Raw genomic sequence first — 23,751 nt, 5'->3', positions numbered from 1 at the left:
ACTGAAGAGTCAAAGAAACTCGCACACCTGCCTAATATCATGTAGGGCCGCAGAAGTGCCGCCATATGAAGTGGCATGGACTCAACTAATGTCTGAAGTAGTGCTGGGGGGGGGGGGGGGGGGGGAATTGGCACTATGAATACTGCAGCGCTGTCCATAAATCCATAAGAGTACAAGGGGTTGGAGATGTCTTCTGAACAGCATGTTGCAAGTCATCCCAGATATGCTCAATAATGTTCATGTCCGGGGAGTTTGGTGGTCTGGGAAGTGTTCAAACTCAGATGAATGTTCCTGGAGCCACTCTGCAGCAATTGTGGACATGTGGGGTGTTGCATTATCCTGCTGAAATTGCCCAAGTCTGTCGGAGTACACAATGGATATGAATGGATGCATGTGATCAGACAGGATGCTTACATATGTGTCACCCATCCAAGTTTTATCTACAAATATCAGGAAACCCGTATCACTCCAACTGCACACTCCTCACACCATTACAGAGCCTCCACCAGCTTGAACAGTCCCCTGCTGACATGCAGTGTCCACGGATTCATGAGGTTGTCTCCATACCTGTACACACCCACTTGCTCGATACAACTTGAAACAAGGCTTGTCCGACCAGGCAACATGTTTCCAGTCATCATCCAGTGTCGATGGGACCAGGTGAGGCGTAAAGCTTTGTGATGCAGTTATCAAGGGTACATGAGTAGGCCTTCAGGTCCAAAAGCCCATATTGATTATATTTCATTGAATGGTTCACACACAGACACTTGTTAATGGTCCAGCAATGAAATCTGCAGCAATATGTGGAAGGGTTGCATTACTGTCCTCTTCTTGCAGGTTCTTTTTCTGGCCACAGGAATGTCGGAGATTTGATGTTTTACCAATTCCTGATATTCTTGGTACACTCGTGAAATGGTCATACGGGAAAATCCTCACTTCATCGCTACCTTGGAGATGCTGTGTCCCATCGCTCGTGCACTTACTATAACACCATGCTCAAACTTACTTAAATCTTGATAACCTGCCATTATAGCAGCAGTAACTGATCTAACAACTGCACCAAACACATGCTGTCTCTTACATAGGCATTGCCGACCACAGTGCCATATTCTGTTTTTCTACATATCTCTGTATTTGAATGTGCATGTGTGTACCAGTTTCTTTTGTGCTTCAGTGTATATTCCAGTCAGAAATTGTTATGGCATACTATCCCCTTCGAAAACACACAATTTGAGCACTCAAAAATGTGTGGTGAACAAAAATTAATCATGCAAAAATACAATGCAGATCAATGAAATGTTTTGTGGTATGTTAGTCCAAGTAGCATAATAATTTACATCAGGTGTCAACTATAATTCGTTGGCATCTCTCTGTCATAAATAGAAATGTTGATAATTTTGAGTTATAAAGGAAAAACATTTAGAGTCCTATATAATGTGACCATTACTATTCGCTTAATGTGAATTTCTCCTACTATACACAACCTAAAGAATGGCTCATCACAACAAAATCTAAGTTTATCTTTGTTTTCATATCTGTTCCCCTTCTTGATCCATGTGACACCACTCCTTTCATATCAGATAAACAACAACTGAAAGTTAAGCTATATTCACTCATATTACACATTCTTCTTGCAGTTCCCTTCAGAAAGACATAATGTCTGCATCATTTCAACTCAGAATTTGAGTGGCAAAAAATTAGTAAAATGTTTTCTTTCTGACATTAAACTAAAATTTCGTTAATTTTATTTCAATAATCCGGTATTAAGCTGTTTATTATTTTTGTCTCTCTGAATCTTCAGAAGTTTCAAGCTCCACATCTTCATAACTACTTCCAATAATGATGGTAGGACTTATGAATTTACACTAACAAGGATCTGGTCCTGTGTACAGGGATAGTCACAAAATTGTTTCTTTGCAGGTAGCAATGATCCCATCATGTATTACTCTGTGCAAATAAGTCTCCATTATTTCATAGGTAAAACAGCTAATAGTATCAACTGTTAAGTTACTTTGATCCCAAGTTTTGTAGCTCTTGATACATTCTTGTTTCTGACACGGAGTATTAAGCATACTGATGATATACCATACTTTCATCCAGTAATAATGTCATTCTTAGTGTTAGTTTGATGCTGGTGAAGACATTCTCCCATAATACATGTTTGAGAACCCCTTGGTTGTAGCTGTCTAGTTCTGGTAAATTATGTGGTATTACCTACCTTCATTGCATCAAAGAATGATGATCTTTGTTTCAACTGAGTAAAGTTAATTCATACTTCATTCTTATGAGACTAACTCACTCATAATTCCCCCTTTTTTTACCTGCATTGTTCTTGGCCTGCTGCGTAAGTGCCTCAAAATTAACTTGCTATGTAGGTAACACAAATCTAAAATATCTCAAAGCAAATTTTTAGAATCTCTCTAATTTTAAGATATTATTTTATTTACAAAACTCAAGTTTACATGTCTTAGGCTTTTGAAATACATCTCAAATGTGCTGATCTGTTGCTTTTCTTCTTCTGTCCCATTTCATCAACTCCAGAGACACTTGACAACCACAATAGCAAAACAGCAACAATGTTACGTTGGCTAGACCCCATCCTAAAACAAAAACATATCTTCAGTTGAGAATATTTGCAAGACTAACACAATAAAACAAGCATTTGACAGGTGCATGTAATTAACATTTTATGTTACATTTTGTTGGCGGTCAAGTTTCTGGTGGAATAATGTTGTTCATGACATCCACTTTTCAAATGGTTCGTTCTGTCTGGGTGCAGAAGTGGAAGCGATTGAAACCAAGTGTTCCACACAATTTCTGGTGGAACACAACTATATGCTGCAAATATGACAGACTGCAGAAACATGCCACTCCTCAGGACATGAAGAATGTGGATAAAATACACTAAAGGAAACAAGTTTGACCACTGAGAGGATGTCAGTTTGGGCACACATCAAAATATGTGAACTGGTCATAGCAAAATAGCCTCCAAAACAAGCGAGTTGAATAAGACTGTATGTAAGTATTGTAACACTACTATTTGTATGGGACCAAGTGATACTGCATGCCTCCTAAATAATATTTTATCTCTAAAGTTGGACATGTAGACTAAAAATTTGTTTGCGACTGTTTTACGGATCTGTACCTACACAAAATTAATGACGTGGATATTTTATTGTTGAAAACAATAAAAACACACACACACACACACACACACACACACACACACACACACACACACACAGTGGGAATACGAAAAGTAACTAAACAATGACTTCATTTAAAAAGTATGTGAATGGAGGACACGTCCTCCATTCCCGTAGCCCCCTCCCCCCCCCCACCTTAATCTTCGCTAGCCCCCGTCTTCCACCTGCCTACCCCTATACCTGCTCTCACTCCAGTACTAGACATCTTCTATCCTGTCAACACACTTACATAGACCCCTCTTCTTAACTTCCCTCCTCTCACTTTCCCCTTGCCATCCCCTGCCCCCCTCCCAGTACAGCCTCACAATGCTGCAGCCAGTAGTCCTATCCCGAGTCCACCATGTCCCTGCACGCTCCCTAGCATATTCCCTCACCCAGTTGTCTGTCTCCATCTCGCTTAGCTCTGCCCCCAATGTACATACCTCAGTTATTGTTGTTGTTGTGTGTTGTTTGTTTGTTTGTGTGTGTGTGTGCGTGTGTGTGTGTGTGAGTGTGTTTTCCAATTCTGAAAGAGTTAGTCCAAAAGCTGATATACGAGGATAAGTCAATTATTATCCGCAATTTAGTTATATTTTTGTTTATTTTGGTAGTACTGTCGTTTTATGTTGATGATGCATGCTTTATTTATTTGGTTGTTGTGTCTTTGCAATTTTCAAGCTACTAGGTTAGTTTCGTTATCGCTGTCATGCTGTTAATCATGGCTGCTCCGCTGGCTATTTGCACCAAAGAAGAGCAATGTTCAGTGATCTATTTTTTGTGGTTGGAAGGCGTATCAGGGGCCGAAATTCATCAAAAGACTTTCGGTACAGTACGGGAACAGTGTTTTGCCACAACAGTATGTCTACGAATCAACTGAAAAATTCCGAAATGGTCGCACAAGTGTTATGCACAATGGAGGAGCCGGACAACCATTTACCGCCACAAATGCAGAAACCATTGAGCGTTCATGTGAAATAATTCTCTTAAGACAGACGTATTAACTACTAACAAAGTGGCACATCATCTGCAAATTAGTCACGGTTCTGCTTACGAAATCATCCACAACAGACTTGGGTTTCATGAAGTTTGTGCAAGAGGGGCCGCAAAACAACTCACAAAGTTACATAAACAAACACACTTGGACATCTGCAAAAACAATTGGTTCGCTATGTTAACAAAGGGGACAACTTCTTAGACAGGATCATTACTGATGACGAAACATGGATCCATAATTATGAGCCGGAGAGTAAACGGCAGAGATGGAATGCAAACCTCCAAATCTGCCATGCAAGAAAAAGTTAAAGACCCAACTGTCCGCAGAAAAACTGATGCTTGCCGTTTTTTGGGATGCACAAGGTCCAGTACTGGAACATTATGGGGAAAGGGGCACAACAATAAACAGTGTACATTACAGTCAGATGCTTACTGCCAGGCTAAAGCCTGCAATTTGAAGCAAACGCCGAGGATTGTTGTCGAAAGATGATGTGTTGTTGCACGACAATGCCCATCTGCATACTGCTGCCCACACTGCTGAAATGCTCCATGAACTCAAATTTGAAGTACTGGATCATCCTCCATATAATCCCAATCTTGCACCTTTAGGTGAGGAGTGGGAACTAGAGATGCCATTGGGCTAGTGGTGAGTGAAAGGAGAGAGGTACATGGAGAAGTAAAGGAAGGTGTATGTTGTGTTCACTGATCTTGAAAAGGCTTTTGACTGTGTCAAATGGCACAAACTGATGGAAATACTAAGGAAACATGGAGCTGACTTTAGGGATAGATGGCTAATTAGAAATTTATATTTGATCCAGAGAGCAAGAGTAAGAATAGGAGGTGTGATTAGTGAAGAAATAGAAGTGGGAAGATGTGTAAGACAAGGCTGTTGTTTTTCACCAACACTGTTAAATATATATCTGGAGGAAATTATTAGTGAAAGTTTTGATGGAAGGAGAGGAGCTTGTATAGGGGGTCGGAGAGTGGAGTGTATAAGATTTGCAGACGACATGGTTGTGATGACGGAGTGTGCAAGAGAGATGGAACAAATGCTAGATGACCTAAACACAAAATTAGAAGAATATGGAATGAAGATTAACAAGGAGAAAATTAAATGCATGGTAATTGGAGGAAAGGGGAGAAAATGCTGTATGAAAATAGGGGGAGAGGAAATAGAGCAAGTGAATAACTTCAATTACTTGGGAAGTGAAATAATAGATGATATGTATTGCTCAACAGAAATTAGGAAAAGAATTACAATGGCAAAAGAAGGATTCAAGAGGAAACAGAAATTACTTTGTGGACCACTAAAGAAAGATCTGAAGAAAAGACTTGCCAAATGTTACATCTGGAGTGTTGCACTGTATGGCGAGGAGACCTGGACACTGAGGAAGGAAGATGAAAGAAGATTGGAGGCACTAGAGATGTGGATATGAAGAGGAATGGAAAAAGTGAAATGGGAAGACCGAGTAAGGAATTAAGAAGTATTCAGAAGAGTTGGAGAAGAAAGAAACATGCTGAAAGTTATCCGATAGAGGAAACAGAACTGGATTGGACATTGTTTGAGGAAGGACTGTTTATTAAAGGAAGGAATAGAAGGAATGGTGGAGGGAAAAGGGGGAAGAGGGAAAAGAAGATATCAAATGCTGGACAATATAAAAGGAGACAAATATTCAGAAATGAAAAGACTAGCTATGGACAGTCAAAAATGGAAGAGGTTTAACCCATGACAAGACCTACCGTAAGGTAGAATACCATACTACTACTACTACTACTACTACTACTTGCCCCTTCTGATTATCACTTGTTTGGTCCACTTAAACAGGCATTAAGGGGCCAGTGATTTGCCTCGGACGAAGTGGTGAAAGATGCGGTGCATTCCTGGCTCGCAGCTCAACTGAGAACCTTCTTTTATGAGGGCATCAGGAAGCTTGTGCAACGATGGACCAATTGCGTTGAAACGCAAGGAGACTATGTCGAAAAATGATGTTATTGTAAGTTTCCAATTTGATTACAATAAAATTTTATAGGCTAGCTACTTTGCAGATAATAATTGACTTACCCTCGTATGTCTAGCATTCTTTTTCATTTTGTCTTTCTGTGACTTAGTGCTTCCTCTACATGGTAGGAGCAATCTGCGCTTTCCATATTGTTAAATCATTTTAACATAAATTGTATTACTACTAAGTCTTCTCACCAGTAATCTACTGGGGGAAGTACAGCAGTCTGAAAGCTGCAACGTCATCTAACATTACCTCTAGTGTAGTGTCTGCATTTGTTGCTGCATAGCAAAAGTGTCAATTTAAGACATTTCCATATTTTTTTCGAACGATCTGAAACTTTCTTCTCTGAGAGGTTGCATTAGCTGTACCTCTCTCGCACCTGGATGGCCAGTTTATTTCTATGCATCTGACATCCATGTTTGTCTGTGTGATTTGAGCACCTGATTTAAAAGCGATGATGTGACAATTCAGGCACAAAACCTCTGCTTTATGGTGCAGGAAGTGTGAAAGAGTTTAAAGAAAAATTAGGTATTCTGAAAGAGCTTTGAAGTCATTGCTGAAAAGAAATAACTAAAGTTACAGTAATGAAACCTTTCCCAACTCCAGTAAGAAAGAGCTAGAGACTAAAATAAAAGAAATGCTAGAAGCACACCTTGGAATCAAACCAAAAGTGTTTCAATCGTGGTGCCTGTGGCTACAGGTCAAGAGACTACAATAACAAAAGCAACAGAAAGAGATGCTTCAACTGCAACAAGTTTGACCTTATCTCACCTGAATGCACAAAGGAGAATAGTCAAAAGATAACAATAAATTTAAAAAAAACTATGAAGAAGAATAAAAACAGTTGTTAATTTAAAAATGCATGAATAAGTAACCATGAGGTGAAGGCATTTACTAACTTTAGCAGTTAATTTTAATGTGTTACGAGAAGATGTTTATGAGATTATGAATGCTCCAGGTTTGCGAGATACAGGTTTAGTCTTGACAGGATTTGGGAAAAAATTTACTCTCTTCAAAGGGGTATTTTGCAGGCATTTTAGAGACTGATGAAGTGAACATTTAAACAATTTTTTTTATGTTGTCTTTAGAGACATTATGAATTTAGAAATGGTAGTTGGGAATAATCTTCTCGACCAAACTGAACTTTTAATAAACAAGGACAGAGTTACTATTAGAAAGCCTGAAGAGGAAGCTCATCTTATGTACATCCATACAGCAGGCAAACCAGACTTAGATATTGAAAGCCCTGTTAGTGATGAAACAAAGAAATATATCTAAGATTTAGTGACTAATTAGAACCTGACAAAGAATGCATTGATGCATGAATGAAGGTTACTGCGAACGAGGAACCACAGTACAGTAGACCCAGAAGATTATCGCAAGGAGAAAAAGAAATTACTGACAGCCAAGTCTAGACGTGGCTTGATCAAGGAACAATAGAACTAAGTTGATCTGAATATAGTAGCCAGATTTAGTTGGAAAAAGAAAAATGTTGGGTATCACATCTGTAAAGGTTACAAAAAATTAAACAAAATCACATTGCCCCTCACAGAACATCTTTTAGATGAACTACAGGACACCTGTGTGTTTTGCACACTAGACCTCAAGAATCGTTATTTTCCCCGTTGATGTTTACAAGGAAAGCTGACAATATACGTCATTTATGACACAATCAGGACAGTTCCGGATGAGGGAAGTTCTATTTGGGTTATCAAATTCACCTACAGAGTTCTAATGTTTTATAAACACTGTATTTTTGGCATTTTGGAATTTTAATTTTATTAACATGGACTGTATTAAAACCCCAGCGAAGAGTAATGATGGGGCACTTCAAGATCTTTGTTTAGTGTAAAAACTGCAGCAGAAAACAGCTTTGAAAATAATTTAGCAAAATGCAGTTCTTGAAGAGAACTGTTGAGTTTCTTGGGTGTCATATGGAGAGAAAACAAATCCGGCCTCCTCCTGAGAAAACAATAGCTGTTCAAAGCTTTCCAGAGCTGAAATCTATTGCAACAATACAAAGTTTCCTAAGACTAACATGATACTTCACGAAGTACAGCTAAATTTATTCTGCAGCTGTCAAACCTGCAGGTGATTTGCTGAGAATACATGTTTAAAGAAAAGCAGAGATAAGCACCCATGGGGCTCAAATATATCCTTTCATCAGATCCAATTTTAAAAATCTACAACCCTAAACACAAATCAAGTACACACAGACACAAGCAAAGAAGGTTTTGGAGCGTGTTCCTACAAAAATCTCCAGATGATGAGAAGTTCCATCCAGTCATATAGGAGTAAAGTAACACCACCTCAAAAGGAAAAATATGGAAGTTATGAGCTAAAAGTTTTAGCTTTTGTTAATGCCTCAGAGATGAAGAAGCTTGCACAGGATAGAGTAGCATGGAGAGTTGCATCAAACCAGTCTCTGGACTGATGACCAAAACAACAAAATAGTGCCATCATCCGAGTGTATTTACTAGAAATACTTTTGCAATAGACTGCACTGCAATCAAAAAGACTAAGCATAAGAAAGACTTGTTACCAAGAATAGCAAGATGGGCTTGAGACAAGGAAGACTACTTGTACACCATGGAACACCAATCCAATTATAGGATGAAACACAGAGATGCCTTAACTTGTGATGCAAATATATTGTTTGGTTTCGTAGATGGTTTAATAGCTAGAATCAGGAAAGCTCAAGGTGAGGATAATGGTTTGGCTGCGGTCAAGAGCATTTTCAACGAGCGGCCTTATCAAAAAATTTTAAGGATGGATGAATTCTTTCCAAGTTCTATATGGAAGAGAAATTTCCAAATTGAAGAGGAAGTAAAACAAGATAATTATATACCAGATTTGACCGACAAGGTGAAAAGAGTGATCTGCAATTGTGTAAAATGTTTAACTGTGAACTGACATCAGGTGGTACCATCAGTTCAGTGTGCCATGAATTCAACAAACCACAGAAGTATTCAGAGATCATCATTTGAACTTTGGATAAGAGTTAAAATGCACAAGTAGACTGATCTTCACATCACAAAATTGTTAGAAGAAGACATTATTATTTCAATTGAAGAAAAACGCAATAAACTGAAGGAAGATGCTAAACTACAAACCAGCAAGGTGCGAGAAGAAAACCATGCTATCTTCAATGAACATCGGAAGAAAGGCTTGAAGTAAAAACTTGGTAATCTGGTAGTGATAAAAGAAAGTGGACAAAAATTAAAGCTTAAGGCCAAGAATTTAGGCCCCTATAGACTTACAAAAATTAAAATAAATGATACCTATGATGTGTGCTGAGAAGGTGATAACAATGAGAGTGTCCTAGGACAACATCATGTGCCGAATTTATGTTAGCCTGGTCAAGTGACTATGTTGGATTTGGGTGGGGGGTTTAAGGGTTGTCCTGCTGGCGAGACTGGTGACATGCCAGAGAAGCTGAATAATGGAGAAAATTGTGTGTGTACGCAGAGGAACTATTATCAAGGAAGATTTTGTCTTTTTTCATTCAGTACTAGAGTTTGTACCTCTGGTTAGAATATATAGTTCTAAATGAAAGTCTGGACAGTTTTTCCGGCACACACACATATATAAAATACAGAATCAGGAAGTGGTACAGTTCAGAAAAGTCACCCAGAATCCCAGGCCATGGGAGACTTACCGAATGGGATGAGAGGGAAAGACTGATCGCTGATCTTTGGGGGCTGCACCGGAGGAGATTTGAAAACCTGAGAGCTTACAGGGGAAGATAATGTAATATGCAAGACAGAGATTACTACTAAAACACTGTGCATGAGTTAGTAAGAGTGAAAAGCCAAGTGCATTGCATGTAACAGAGGTGGGAGGGGAGGCAGTGAAAAATACACAAGTCAGAAAATGGAAGATGTAGGAAAATAGAATGGAGCAAAGAAAGGAGTAGTTACTGTGAATAAATGCTGAGACAGGAGGAGTTAATGTAAAGCCTGGTGGGTGGCAAAAACCAAGGACATGTTGTAGTGCTGTGTCCATCTAGTTCAAATATTGTCTGGTACAGTCCCCAATAATCCGTGTGTGTGTGTGTGTGTGTGTGTGTGTGTGTGTGTGTGTTTTCCCCTGCCACCGCTTGGAGAGTAGAATTTTATCTATCCATTTATATTATATTGTCAATAATTGATTATTTTAGTCCTCAATTTACGTTATTTTTCAATTTTCTTTCGCTCTGAATATCCTCTATATGGCGTGAATGTGGATTTTAGTGAAAACAATTTCTCTATTGTACTTCCTGAATTATTTATTTCCACAATATACAGAATCAACTTGAATTCCCTTGATAGCCATCTACAAGCATACAAAGTACTGGAGGTACTAAAATTAATAATTTTGGTGTAGTCTCATCTTTGTCTTTACACCACTTCAGCAGCTCTGACATCAATTTTCTCGAACCGCTTCTCATTCTGTATAGCAGGCTAGGAGATCACAGTCCTAAAAGTTCCAGACATAAAAATCTAAGGTGTTCACTGGGAATTGAACCTTAGGTACTGTAGCGGGACTTTGAATTTCGCCATGCTACACTCGTACCCTCAGATATAAATTACACCGTCGCAGTGGTATGAGCGCTCAACGGCAGAGAAAATATATAAAAAAATGAAGGTACTAAAATTTTAACTATCTGTTTTCTATCCATCTTTTGTCTCTCGAGAGTGGAAGCTTAATGCAGACGTAAAAACTTATTAGCTAGTCTTGGTCTGATTAAGATGAGAAACAACTTATTGATGTGCAGACGTATTGTGAAAATTTGTATGAAATTCAGAGGATGGAAGCAGCAACATAAAATACAGTGCATTTAATCTCAAGACGATTTTGATTTGTATAAATTAGTGATTCCTGGACGATTACAAGATTTCGGAGCCGCTATGACTTTTCACACAGAAATGAAGCACGAGATTTTTGGAGAACAAGACCTGGACACTGCACAAGAGAAGACATGTTAACATGGTAAAAAATGAACTCTTATCTACGCCATTTCCCCCTGTTAATCACATTTGTTATTCTCTGTTCTCTGTCAAATAATTATTGTAGTGGAAATTGGTTTGACTTTTGCTCAGAAACGCCGCAAGGACCACCCCAACAATAGCTTTTCCGAATCACGAAGCCAATAGCTTTTCTGTAATACGAAGTCCAATTTGCATTTCATTCTTTCCCCTTTTCACGGTCATTAATGATTTCGAAACCCCCTTTTTATTCACCATTTCTTCCCACATTTTCAACCTTTTCTTTTCTTTTCTTTTTCTTTTTTATTAACCACTACAACTGTCTCCCGGGACAGGACGCAATTTTCGGATGTGTCATTTTTGAGCAAATTTGAAACTTTAATTATTTTTTTTTTTTCCCAACAGAGAATAACCAAAAATCCCGAAGTTTAAAGGGTAACTAAAAGACCAACTTTATTGTACCTAAGCAAATTATTATACACCAATATTGTAAAGAATTTTTGTAACTAATTCAATCTGTTTTTCTTTTCATGGCATATATTGTTGCAAAACTGTTATTTTGAGACCTTTTGGTGATTATCCGATGGAGATGTATTAAGAAAATCCATATTTTGACGAATACGATTTATGCAGAAGTGATTGACCAGCCGCTGCAGGACAGAAAATTTAATGGTGAGTCATGCAATTATGTTTCATTCAAACATTCAATAGCCAACTGCAGAATCCATTTCTCCCTTTCCACACATCCTGTAGTTTCTTCTAGATTTTTTCAAAATTATCTATCTCTGTTGTAGTTTGTGGTAATTATAGTATTGTTGTAGCATATGAAGATCATGAATTTGACCGCCAAACAGTCATTTGTTACGAAAAATTTTGTCCGTCTTGCTGATCTTTCTCAACCATTGTCTGCAATAGAGCAATCATTTACATTGACGAGAAAATATTTCAACCTAAATTTGAGTCAATTCTTTATTAATCAGACTTATATTATTCCCTTTTCGACTTATGATTATACATCCTATTACAATGTAACGCGGTAAGGTCGAGAGAGTTTCGACAGATGAGTTAAGTGAACTAGATTCATCGTTCAACCAACAAGGAAGTCGCGTTTCCCTCCATGGATGAGTTCACAGATCAATGCAATGATTTTGCTTCAAACTCGCAACATTTGTGATAATACACATATGGCGACTTTAAATGAAGAAATGTGGAATGGACGCAAGACTAGACCATCAGCACCATTGTTAACATCAATGTCAGAACCGAATATGAGACAAATTCAGCAATGTGACACAAATCGGACACAGGAGACTGACAAACTGGACTGACTATTAGAGTTATTTGCAGACATGAAACAAGACGTTAGTCAGAAAATTGACGCAAAACTGGACGCACTTGTTCAGGACTTTAAACAAAGGCTAGATAAAAGTGATGAAAAATTTGACGTATTAAACTGTACTATGACTGAAAATTTTGAACGAACGACAAAACAGATGACAGAATTAAATAACACCACTCAACAGCTCAGCCAGCGATTTGAGACATTGTCCGACCGAGTCACTAAATAGGAAGAAACTTTGGTTACATTCACACATGAAACAAAAAAACAGTATCACCCGATGTAAGAATCAGTTAACTCAAATAGTTCATGTGCAGTAGGAAGTGAACACCCGTGTGGAAGAGTTAGCTCAGGCCCACACTTCGGCTAGCTCCACCCAAGAAAAGCTGACTGAAGAAGTGGGAAATATTACCCAATAGCTCACAATGGTAGTTCTTGAACAAACCCACCTCAAACAAAAGATAGAAAAATTAGAAGACTGAGCGGACCTCGCGTCACGAAACAACGACACCAACATGGCCGAGAGAATTGTACATGAATGTAAATTGTGTGACGACTATCTGGACAAAAACCTTGAAACAATTACACAGGACATACACTCCTGGAAATTGAAATAAGAACACCGTGAATTCATTGTCCCAGAAAGGGGAAACTTTATTGACACATTCCTGGGGTCAGATACATCACATGATCACACTGACAGAACCACAGGCACATAGACACAGGCAACAGAGCATGCACAATGTCAGCACTAGTACAGTGTATATCCACCTTTCGCAGCAATGCAGGCTGCTATTCTCCCATGGAGATGATCGTAGAGATGCTGGATGTAGTCCTGTGGAACGGCTTGCCATGCCATTTCCACCTGGCGCCTCAGTTGGACCAGCGTTCGTGCTGGACGTGCAGACCGCGTGAGACGACGCTTCATCCAGTCCCAAACATGCTCAATGGGGGACAGATCCGGAGATCTTGCTGGCCAGGGTAGTTGACTTACACCTTCTAGAGCAGGTTGGGTGGCACGGGATACATGCGGACGTGCTTTGTCCTGTTGGAACAGCAAGTTCCCTTGCCGGTCTAGGAATGGTAGAACGATGGGTTCGATGACGGTTTGGATGTACCGTGCACTATTCAGTGTCCCCTCGACGATCACCAGTGGTGTACGGCCAGTGTAGGAGATCGCTCCCCACACCATGATGCCGGGTGTTGGCCTTGTGTGCCTCGGTCGTATGCAGTCCTGATTGTGGCGCTCACCTGCACGGCGCCAAACATGCATACGACCATCATTGGCACCAAGGCAGAAGCGACTCTCATCGCTGAAGACAACACGTCTCCATTCGTCCCTCCATTCACGCCTGTCGCGACACCACTGGAGGCGGGCTGCACGATGTTGGGGCGTGAGCGGAAGACGGCCTAACGGTGTGCGGGACCGTAGCCCAGCTTCATGGAGACGGTTGCGAATGGTCCTCGCCGATACCCCAGGAGCAACAGTGTCCCTAATTTGCTGGGAAGTGGCGGTGCGGTCCCCTACGGCACTGCGTAGGATCCTACGGTCTTGGCGTGCATCCGTGCGTCGCTGCGGTCCGGTCCCAGGTCGACGGGCACGTGCACCTTCCGCCGACCACTGGCGACAACATCGATGTACTGTGGAGACCTCACGCCCCACGTGTTGAGCAATTCGGCGGTACGTCCACCCGGCCTCCTGCATGCCCACTATACGCCCTCGCTCAAAGTCCGTCAACTGCACATACGGTTCACGTCCACGCTGTCGCGGCATGCTACCAGTGTTAAAGACTGCGATGGAGCTCCGTATGCCACGGCAAACTGGCTGACACTGACAGCGGCGGTGCACAAATGCTGCGCAGCTAGCGCCATTCGACGGCCAACACCGCGGTTCCTGGTGTGTCCGCTGTGCCGTGCGTGTGATCATTGCTTGTACAGCCCTCTCGCAGTGTCCGGAGCAAGTATGGTGGGTCTGACACACCGGTGTCAATGTGTTCTTTTTTCCATTTCCAGGAGTGTACTTTCAAAAACAAAGACACATGTTAAAGACGAGACAAAACACATAGAAGACGAAGTGACAAAATTGCGAGACAATGTTGTGCCGTGTTTGGCGATTGGTGCAAACGTATCATCAGGGAATGACAAAACAGCTAAAACCATGGCTAATGACACAAACAGAACACCTATTGTGGAAACACCTATTTCGAATCAAAATTACAATGTGCCGCTTTCTTTTCCACCAAACGAGCAATATTATGGTAGGACACCTAGAGTAGCAAGTGACACAAACCACGTCAACACAGTTATGCCAACCGGCATGGCCGATGACACGTTTGTAAGGCATTGATATTTCCAGACTTTTTCCAGTGAGGACAAGCACAAAGTCCACCCTATTGTGTTTATTAGATCATTTGACGGTGTTTTTCCACGTACTTGGTCAGAAGTCGATAAAATCAGATACGTCACCAATCTCATGAGAGGACGAGCAGCTAAGTGGGGTGCCGCTATGAAACGGCAGTGCCTTACGTTTGAACAGTTCGAACAAGTCTTCTTGGACGAATTCTGGTCAGAGAATGAGCAACAGAGTCTAAGGAGAGAAATGTGCAACCCTGAGACCTATGACCCTAAAAAAAAAAGACATTAAGACAATACTTTGAGAGGTACCTAGACAAGACACTGTACTGGTCCAAACCAGCCGACTTGCCAGCAATAACTGACACTTTAAAGAGCCACTTACCCTTTCCATACCGAGACAGATTAATATGAGTACCAGAGAATGACATTAAGACTTTCTTAAACTTCTTAGATCAAATGGACGTAGTTTACAGAGGCGATTCACGCCATTCAAATTTTACTCATATTAGTAACCAAAATCAGCACCCACCCCAAAGGAACTGTAGTGACAGTGGTTGGTGGAACGATCCGTCCCCTCTGCGACACAATACGATGCCTGCGCATGAAACATATTCAAATAGAAACGTGTAAGACGGTAGGAACAACCGCAGAAATTCGTGGAATAATAATAACAACAATAATTATCACCCATATCAAAATGGTAACTACATGCAAAATGAAAATCGCAGACAGTACAACAACAACCGCAATAGGAGACATGAGAATAACTGGTACAAACCGGGCTACTTTGACAGGAACATGCTATATAACAGACATAATTACCACCAAAACAATAACAATCGCAACAATCACTGACGGAATATGTGGAACACACAAAATTCACGCATGACAAATCATAACCCTCCACGGAATCCGCCGCCATTCCCCAGTACAGTTATGCACTCCCCACCACGAAGTAGCAATAACAATTGCAGCGCGCCATCAGCTGACGTGTGGGTGCCAACCGGCCGGAATGTAAACATAGTGGAGCTGGTCAATGAGCCCGGCCAAACAGACGGAAAACAGTCGACGACCAAGCTAAGTGCTCGTGCTTCGGTCGTGAGGTGTTGTAAGAGCACAACGGCTGAGACAGTTTGTTTCCTCAGGTACGATGACAAAATGACAGCAGAACAGGAATTAACCGACGAGAAAAAGATCAAATCAGACAGTTGTGTTAAAGAATTCATACAAGCTACGACATGGGTTAAGTTTAACAATTATTATGTACAAATTTTATTCGATACTTGTGCTGCTGCAAGAGTGATGTCAACCTCATTCTACAATGAATTGAAACAAATTATAAACATACCTACTTTACCCGTACAGAATTTCCACGCAAGCCCTTGTTAACTTCACATTTTCCAATACACAGTTCAAGTGTAATTTTCTGATTGTAGACAAGCTTATTGTACACTGCATCCTAAGGATGGCTTTCTTGAATGAACACAAAGCAATCATAGATTTATGTAATGGCATATGTCAATGTTGAACTTAACAAGACGATTGAACCACAACAAAAACATTGCGAAGTAAGTCAATTTCAATTGGTATATCCTACCATAGTTAGTGTATGTAATTTAACACTTGAAGATTCAGACTATCAGGAAATTGAGCAGGATTTATTGTATCAGAAATGTGTCGAATCTGACTATTTAACGAAACAACAACAAGAAGAATTGTACAAATTATTATGTGATTATGCAAGAGTTTTTAGTGAAAGGTCTGGTGTAATCAGAGGTTATAGCTACAAAATGGATGTTAAGCCACATAAGACTTATTGTAGGACACATTATAATATTCCAAGGACGAAGAAACCTGCAGTTTTACGTGAAATCGACCCTATGTTGACCTGGGGTGTCATAGAAAAATCACATTCCCCTTATTGCAGTCCTATCCTGGTGGTAGGCAAGCAAGATGGCAATGTCAGATTGGTGCTACATGCACGTGAAATCAACAAAATTATTATACCTGTTAACACAAAACCCGTCAACTTGGACGAACAGTTGCTCAAATTTTATAATGTACAATACCTAACTAATACTGACCTCCGCTTATCGTACTGGCAGGTGTCCCTTCACAATGACAGTCATAAATAGACTCCTTTCCTTTGTGAAGGACACAGTTATCAGTTTTGTGTGTTGCCTTTTGGTTTGCGCATAAGCGCGGGCATGTTCATCGAGGCGCTTGACGCCGTTTTCGGCCCGTGTTTGTTGTCACGCGTCACGGCGTACATCGATGACATTGTCGTGGCAACAAATACGTGGGAGGAACATATTGACCTGTTACAGCAAATTTTATTTAAATTTTCACAAGCTGGAGTCACAGTAAATCTTTCGAAGTCCAAAGTAGGAAGGTGTGAAATCAAGTTTTTAGGCCATACTGTCTCACCGGAAGGCATTCGTCCCGATTCTAAGAAGATTGATGCTATTCATAATTTCTCCTCCACAAAACCGCAAACAGTTGAAAGCATTCTTAGGATTATCTTCTTTCTTTCAGAAGTTTGTTTCACAGCAGCTTCTGAACAGCTCTCACCTGCTAACTCTACTGAAAAAGAACGCAATTTGGAGATGGACAGAGTTTTGCCAAGCTGATTTTCAGGCTATTAAAGATGCATTGGTGAACGCACTCCTCCTCAGATTTTTGCCTAGCCCTGGATTCGTCATCATACGGCCTTGGAGCTTTTCTATTTCAAATTCAATCCGAATCAAGACAATCTGTCATCAAACCGATAAGTTTTATAAGTTTTGCGAGCCGCACGCTCACTGAGTGCGAGAGGTCATACTCGGTGATGGAGCAGGAGGCTCTTGCCATTATTTGGGCATTCCGTAAGTTTCGCTACTTTCTTTGGGGTAAACATACTCGCATATACACAGACCACCAGCCCTTTCTTTCTTGCTATCATGCAAATTGCTTCATTCACGGCTCACCCAGTGGTGCCTTTCACTCCAAGAATACAGCTTTGAAATTATTTACATTAAAGGTAAATCCAACATAGTAGCCGATGCCCTGTCCCGTTTTCCCCAAGGCACACAGGATTTTTCGGAACTTTCCGAGCAAACATCAGACTTTAACATCTTACTTATGTACGATGGTATGTACGCCCCATACTACCACAATAAGTGCAAGAACTTTGCTTCACTTCAGGACAGCGATCCCAGGTGGTCAAACATCAAAAAGAAATTACGTACATATCCTTCTTCCCACTTGCAAAAATATTACACAATACACAAAAATGTACTTTTTCATAGACGTACCCCAGACTCGCACCATTGGTGTGTTTGTCTCCCAGATGCACATGTTGACGAGCTTATTCTGTTCACATACAAAACTTGGGGACATTACGGAGTCACCAAATGCACTGATAAAATAGTACGGTATTGTTATTTTCCCAATTTGCGTCGGAGAGTGTTGCAAACCGTTGGTTGCGAAAGCTAGAATTTTGTGTGTATGTTTGTGTTTATTTGTGTGTCTATCGACCTGCCAGCGCTTTTGTTTGGTAAGTCTCATCGTCTTTCTTTATATATATATATATATATATAAAAACAAAGATGTGACTTACCAAATGAAAGTGCTGGCAGGTCGACAGACACACAGGAGATCTGGTATGAAAAAGGCGAAAAAGTGTTGGTGATCTGGTATGAAAAAGGCGAAAAAGTGTTGGTTAAGTTGATCCTGTGGTGAACTTGGGTTGGTAGACAGCGATGTGCAAAAAGGTTAGGCGGTTGTGTTGCCGCTAAATCACGTTAAAGGACGGAGAAATTCGGGAAAATTTCGAGAAAATTTCGAAAAAACGTATTAAAGGAGTGGTGTTGTGGTGAAAGATTACGAAAATGGGGCTAACAATTGTAGAAATAATGACGTTAAAACCTGTGGGGAGCGGCTAAAATGATCAGTGATGTGCGAAAAACGGAAGTGGAAATGAAGTTAAAGTTATTAGAACTAGCCGAAATGGTTGTTAAATACGTGAAAGCAGCTGTTATTGAACTAGAAACGGTGGATTTTATAGCAAAGGTAGTGTTGAAAGCGGAAAATAAAATTTTTTGGTTATGGTTGGGAAGTGGGTTACGTATTGTTGAGCATATATAGGCGGGATAAAATTGTATAGTTGATTACGGTAAAAGGGGAAGGTGAATACAAAGTGAAACTACTGGTAAAAACAGAAATAGAAAATAAAGAGAAAATAAAGAGAAAAAAGAGAAATAAGACGACAGGAAAGATTTCGAAATGCAAAGGTGACAATAACAAACGTAATTGTTGGGTTCAAATTAATGATATGGTTATAATAGAAGGAAACATTCCACGAAGGAAAAATATACCTAAAAACAAAGATGATGTGACTTACCAAATGAAAGTGCTGGCAGGTCGACATACCAGATCACCAACACTTTTTCGCCTTTTTCATACCAGATCTCTGTGTGTCTGTCGACCTGCCAGCACTTTCATTTGGTATATATATATATATATAGAAGGAAACATTCCACGAAGGAAAAATATACCTAAAAACAAGGATGATGTGACTTACCAAATGAAAGTGCTGGCAGGTCGACAGACACACAAACGAACACAAACATACACACAAAATTCAAGCTTTCGCAACAAACTGTTGCCTCATCAGGAAAGAGAGAAGGAGAGGGAAAGACTAAAGGATGTGGGTTTTAAGGGAGAGGGTAAGGAGTCATTCCAGTCCCGGGAGCAGAAAGACTTACCTTAGGGGGAAAAAAGGACGGGTATACACTCGCACACACACACATATCCATCCACACATATACAGACATACGTGACTGTTAAACATCATGTATGTTTTGTGTGTGTGTGTGTGTGTGTCTATATATATATATATATATATATATCATTTCTTTCTATAAAACATAAATAAAGAACATAGTATTATAATTGGCAGTAAAATGTCTCTTTCTCAGTGTCTGTTGCTCGACGTTGGTTGCACGTGTGGTCACTTACCTGAAAAGTCAAATGTTGTCTTCAAAGTAGATGTAATTTTGTCATCTGTTCACTTAAATGTAGGTGTTGTACGAGTCGCAAAACGGCCTTAATAACTCTCCTATCTTTTGCTTCCTCAGGGTTTTCTGTTGTGTGTAAGTATTATAAAGGATAACATGGCACTAAATTTCACTTTCGTATACACAAATGTATTCACATGAGGGATGTGTAAAAACTATATTTCAACTTAAGTTCCTTAAAATATGATTCTCCTGTCTGAACACAAACTATAAATGTTTTCTTCCACACAGTGGCTTAACAAAACTTAACGAAATGTTACAAAGTTGCATTCTTATTACACTTCTTTCAACAGCTGTAATCAATATGTTCACTCTGCTTTTCTTGCATTCGTTCATTTTCAAGGGCACTGTAAATAGATTCACATTTAATGTCTTGTACTCACGTGTTCTAACTCATCACAAATGTGTTCTTTAAAACTGAAATTGTTATGTAATCTTAAAGATGTAGACTATTTACTCACTTCTCTATGTAGCACAATATTACCAAAACATTCTCACTCATTCCTTGCTCACATATTTCTCTTATATATATATATATATATATATATATATATATATATATATATATATATATATATATATATATCTAAAAACAAAGATGATGTGACTTACCAAATGAAAGTGCTGGCAGGTCGACAGACACACAAACGAACACAAACATACACACAAAATTCAAGCTTTCGCAACAAACTGTTGCCTCATCAGGAAAGAGGGAAGGAGAGGGAAAGACGAAAGGATGTGGGTTTTAAGGGAGAGGGTAAGGAGTCATTCCAGTCCCGGGAGCGGAAAGACTTACCTTAGGGGGAAAAAAGGACGGGTACACACTCGCACACACACACATATCCATCCACACATATACAGACACAAGCAGACATATTTAAAGACAAAGAGTTTGGGCAGAGATGTCAGTTGAGGCAGAAGTGCAGAGGCAAAGATGTTGTTGAATGACAGGTGAGGTATGAGTGGCGGCAACTTGAAATTAGCGGAGATTGAGGCCTGGTGGATAACGGGAAGAGAGGATATATTGAAGAGCAAGTTCCCATCTCCGGAGTTCGGATAGGTTGGTATTAGTAGGAAGTATCCAGATAACCCGGACGGTGTAACACTGCGCCAAGATGTGCTGGTCGTGCACCAAGGCATGTTTAGCCACAGGGTGATCCTCATTACCAACAAACACTGTCTGCCTGTGTCCATTCATGCGAATGGACAGTTTGTTGCTGGTCATTCCCACATAGAACGCATCACAGTGTAGGCAGGTCAGTTGGTAGATCACGTGGGTGCTTTCACACGTGGCTCTGCCTTTGATTGTGTAAACCTTCCGGGTTACAGGACTGGAGTAGGTGGTGGTGGGAGGGTGCATGGGACAGGTTTTACACCGGGGGCGGTTACAAGGGTAGGAGCCAGAGGGTAGGGAAGGTGGTTTGGGGATTTCATAGGGATGAACTAAGAGGTTACGAAGGTTAGGTGGACGGCGGAAAGACACTCTTGGTGGAGTGGGGAGGATTTCATGAAGGATGGATCTCATTTCAGGGCAGGATTTGAGGAAGTCGTATCCCTGCTGGAGAGCCACATTCAGAATCTGATCCAGTCCCGGAAAGTATCCTGTCACAAGTGGGGCACTTTTGTGGTTCTTCTGTGGGAGGTTCTGGGTTTGAGAGGATGAGGAAGTGGCTCTGGTTATTTGCTTCTGTACCAGGTCGGGAGGGTAGTTGCGGGATGCGAAAGCTGTTGTCAGGTTGTTGGTGTAATGCTTCAGGGATTCCGGACTGGAGCAGATTCGTTTGCCACGAAGACCTAGGCTGTAGGGAAGGGACCGTTTGATGTGGAATGGGTGGCAGCTGTCGTAATGGAGGTACTGTTGCTTGTTGGTGGGTTTGATGTGGACGGACGTGTGAAGCTGGCCATTGGACAGGTGAAGGTCAACATCAAGGAAAGTGGCATGGGATTTGGAGTAGGACCAGGTGAATCTGATGGAACCAAAGGAGTTGAGGTTGGAGAGGAAATTCTGGAGTTCTTCTTCACTGTGAGTCCAGATCATGAAGATGTCATCAATAAATCTGTACCAAACTTTGGGTTGGCAGGCCTGGGTAACCAAGAAGGCTTCCTCTAAGCGACCCATGAATAGGTTGGCGTACGAGGGGGCCATCCTGGTACCCATGGCTGTTCCCTTTAATTGTTGGTATGTCTGGTTTTCAAAAGTGAAGAAGTTGTGGGTCAGGATGAAGCTGGCTAAGGTAATGAGGAAAGAGGTTTTAGGTAGGGTGGCAGGTGATCGGCGTGAAAGGAAGTGCTCCATCGCAGCGAGGCCCTGGACGTGCGGGATATTTGTGTATAAGGAAGTGGCATCAATGGTGACAAGGATGGTTTCTGGGGGTAACGGACTGGGTAAGGATTCCAGGCATTCGAGAAAGTGGTTGGTGTCTTTGATGAAGGATGGGAGACTGCATGTAATGGGTTGAAGGTGTTGATCCACGTAGGCAGAGATACGTTCTGTGGGGGCTTGGTAACCAGCTACAATGGGGCGGCCGGGATGATTGGGTTTGTGAATTTTAGGAAGAAGGTAGAAGGTAGGGGTGCGGGGTGTCGGTGGGGTCAGGAGGTTGATGGAGTCAGGTGAAAGGTTTTGTAGGGGGCCTAAGGTTCTGAGGATTCCTTGAAGCTCTGCCTGGACATCAGGAATGGGATTACCTTGGCAAACTTTGTATGTGGTGTTGTCTGAAAGCTGACGCAGTCCCTCAGCCACATACTCCCGACGATCAAGTACCACGGTCGTGGAACCCTTGTCCGCCGGAAGAATGACGATGGACCGGTCAGCCTTCAGATCACGGATAGCCTGGGCTTCAGCAGTGGTGATGTTGGGAGTAGGATTAAGGTTTTTTAAGAAGGATTGAGAGGCAAGGCTGGAAGTCAGAAATTCCTGGAAGGTTTGGAGAGGGTGATTTTGAGGAAGAGGAGGTGGGTCCCGCTGTGACGGAGGACGGAACTGTTCCAGGCAGGGTTCAATTTGGATAGTGTCTTGGGGAGTTGGATCATTAGGGGTAGGATTAGGATCATTTTTCTTCGTGGCAAAGTGATACTTCCAGCAGAGAGTACGAGTGTAGGACAGTAAATCTTTGACGAGGGCTGTTTGGTTGAATCTGGGAGTGGGGCTGAAGGTGAGGCCTTTGGATAGGACAGAGGTTTCGGATTGGGAGAGAGGTTTGGAGGAAAGGTTAACTACTGAATTAGGGTGTTGTGGTGCCAGATTGTGTTGATCAGAATTTTGAGGTTTTGGAGGGAGTGGAGCTGGAAGTGGGAGATTGAGTAGATGGGAGAGACTGGGTTTGTGTGCAATGAGAGGTGGTTGAGGTTTGCTGGAAAGGTTGTGAAGGGTGAGTGAGTTGCCTTTCCGGAGGTGGGAAACCAGGAGATTGGATAGTTTTTTGAGGTGAAGGGTGGCATGCTGTTCTAATTGGCGGTTGGCCTGTAGGAGGATGCTCTGAATAGCCGGTGTGGATGTGGGAGAGGAAAGATTGAGGACTTTTATTAAGGATAGGAGTTGACGGGTGTGTTCATTGGCTGAGTTGATGTGTAGGTGAAGGATTAGGTGGGTGAGGGCAATGGATTGTTCAGTTTGGAACTGGTATAGGGACTGATGGAAAGAAGGGTTGCAGCCAGAGATGGGAACTTTAAGTGTGAGGCCTTTGGGGGTTATGCCAAATGTCAGACAAGCCTGAGAAAATAAAATATGTGAGCGTAATCTGGCTAGGGTGAAGGCATGTTTGCGGAGGGAATGTAAATAAAACTTAATGGGGTCGTTGTGGGGGTGTTGTGAGGGTGACATGGTATTAGAAGGTGGAAAGTTTAACATGA

The 23,751-nt window shown here is 41.2% G+C and overlaps 1 protein-coding gene across 1 annotated transcript in view; it reads right to left on the bottom strand.

The window, feature by feature from the left end:
- Nucleotides 1-2,419: 2,419 nt before the first annotated feature.
- LOC126187300 (protein-cysteine N-palmitoyltransferase Rasp) overlaps nt 2,420-23,751 on the bottom strand; it is a 186,304-nt gene continuing 164,972 nt past the window's right edge. The window contains exon 9 of the mRNA XM_049928292.1: nt 2,420-2,600. Coding sequence (XP_049784249.1) covers nt 2,488-2,600 — 113 coding nt within the window. The 3' untranslated portion in view covers nt 2,420-2,487. The remainder of the gene's footprint in view (nt 2,601-23,751) is intronic.

The sequence above is a fragment of the Schistocerca cancellata genome, chromosome 5, assembly GCF_023864275.1.
Source record: "Schistocerca cancellata isolate TAMUIC-IGC-003103 chromosome 5, iqSchCanc2.1, whole genome shotgun sequence".
Taxonomy (NCBI): Eukaryota; Metazoa; Arthropoda; class Insecta; order Orthoptera; family Acrididae; genus Schistocerca; species Schistocerca cancellata.
The sequence above is the reverse complement of the archived record's forward strand: the minus strand, read 5'-3'. Positions and strand labels throughout refer to the sequence as shown.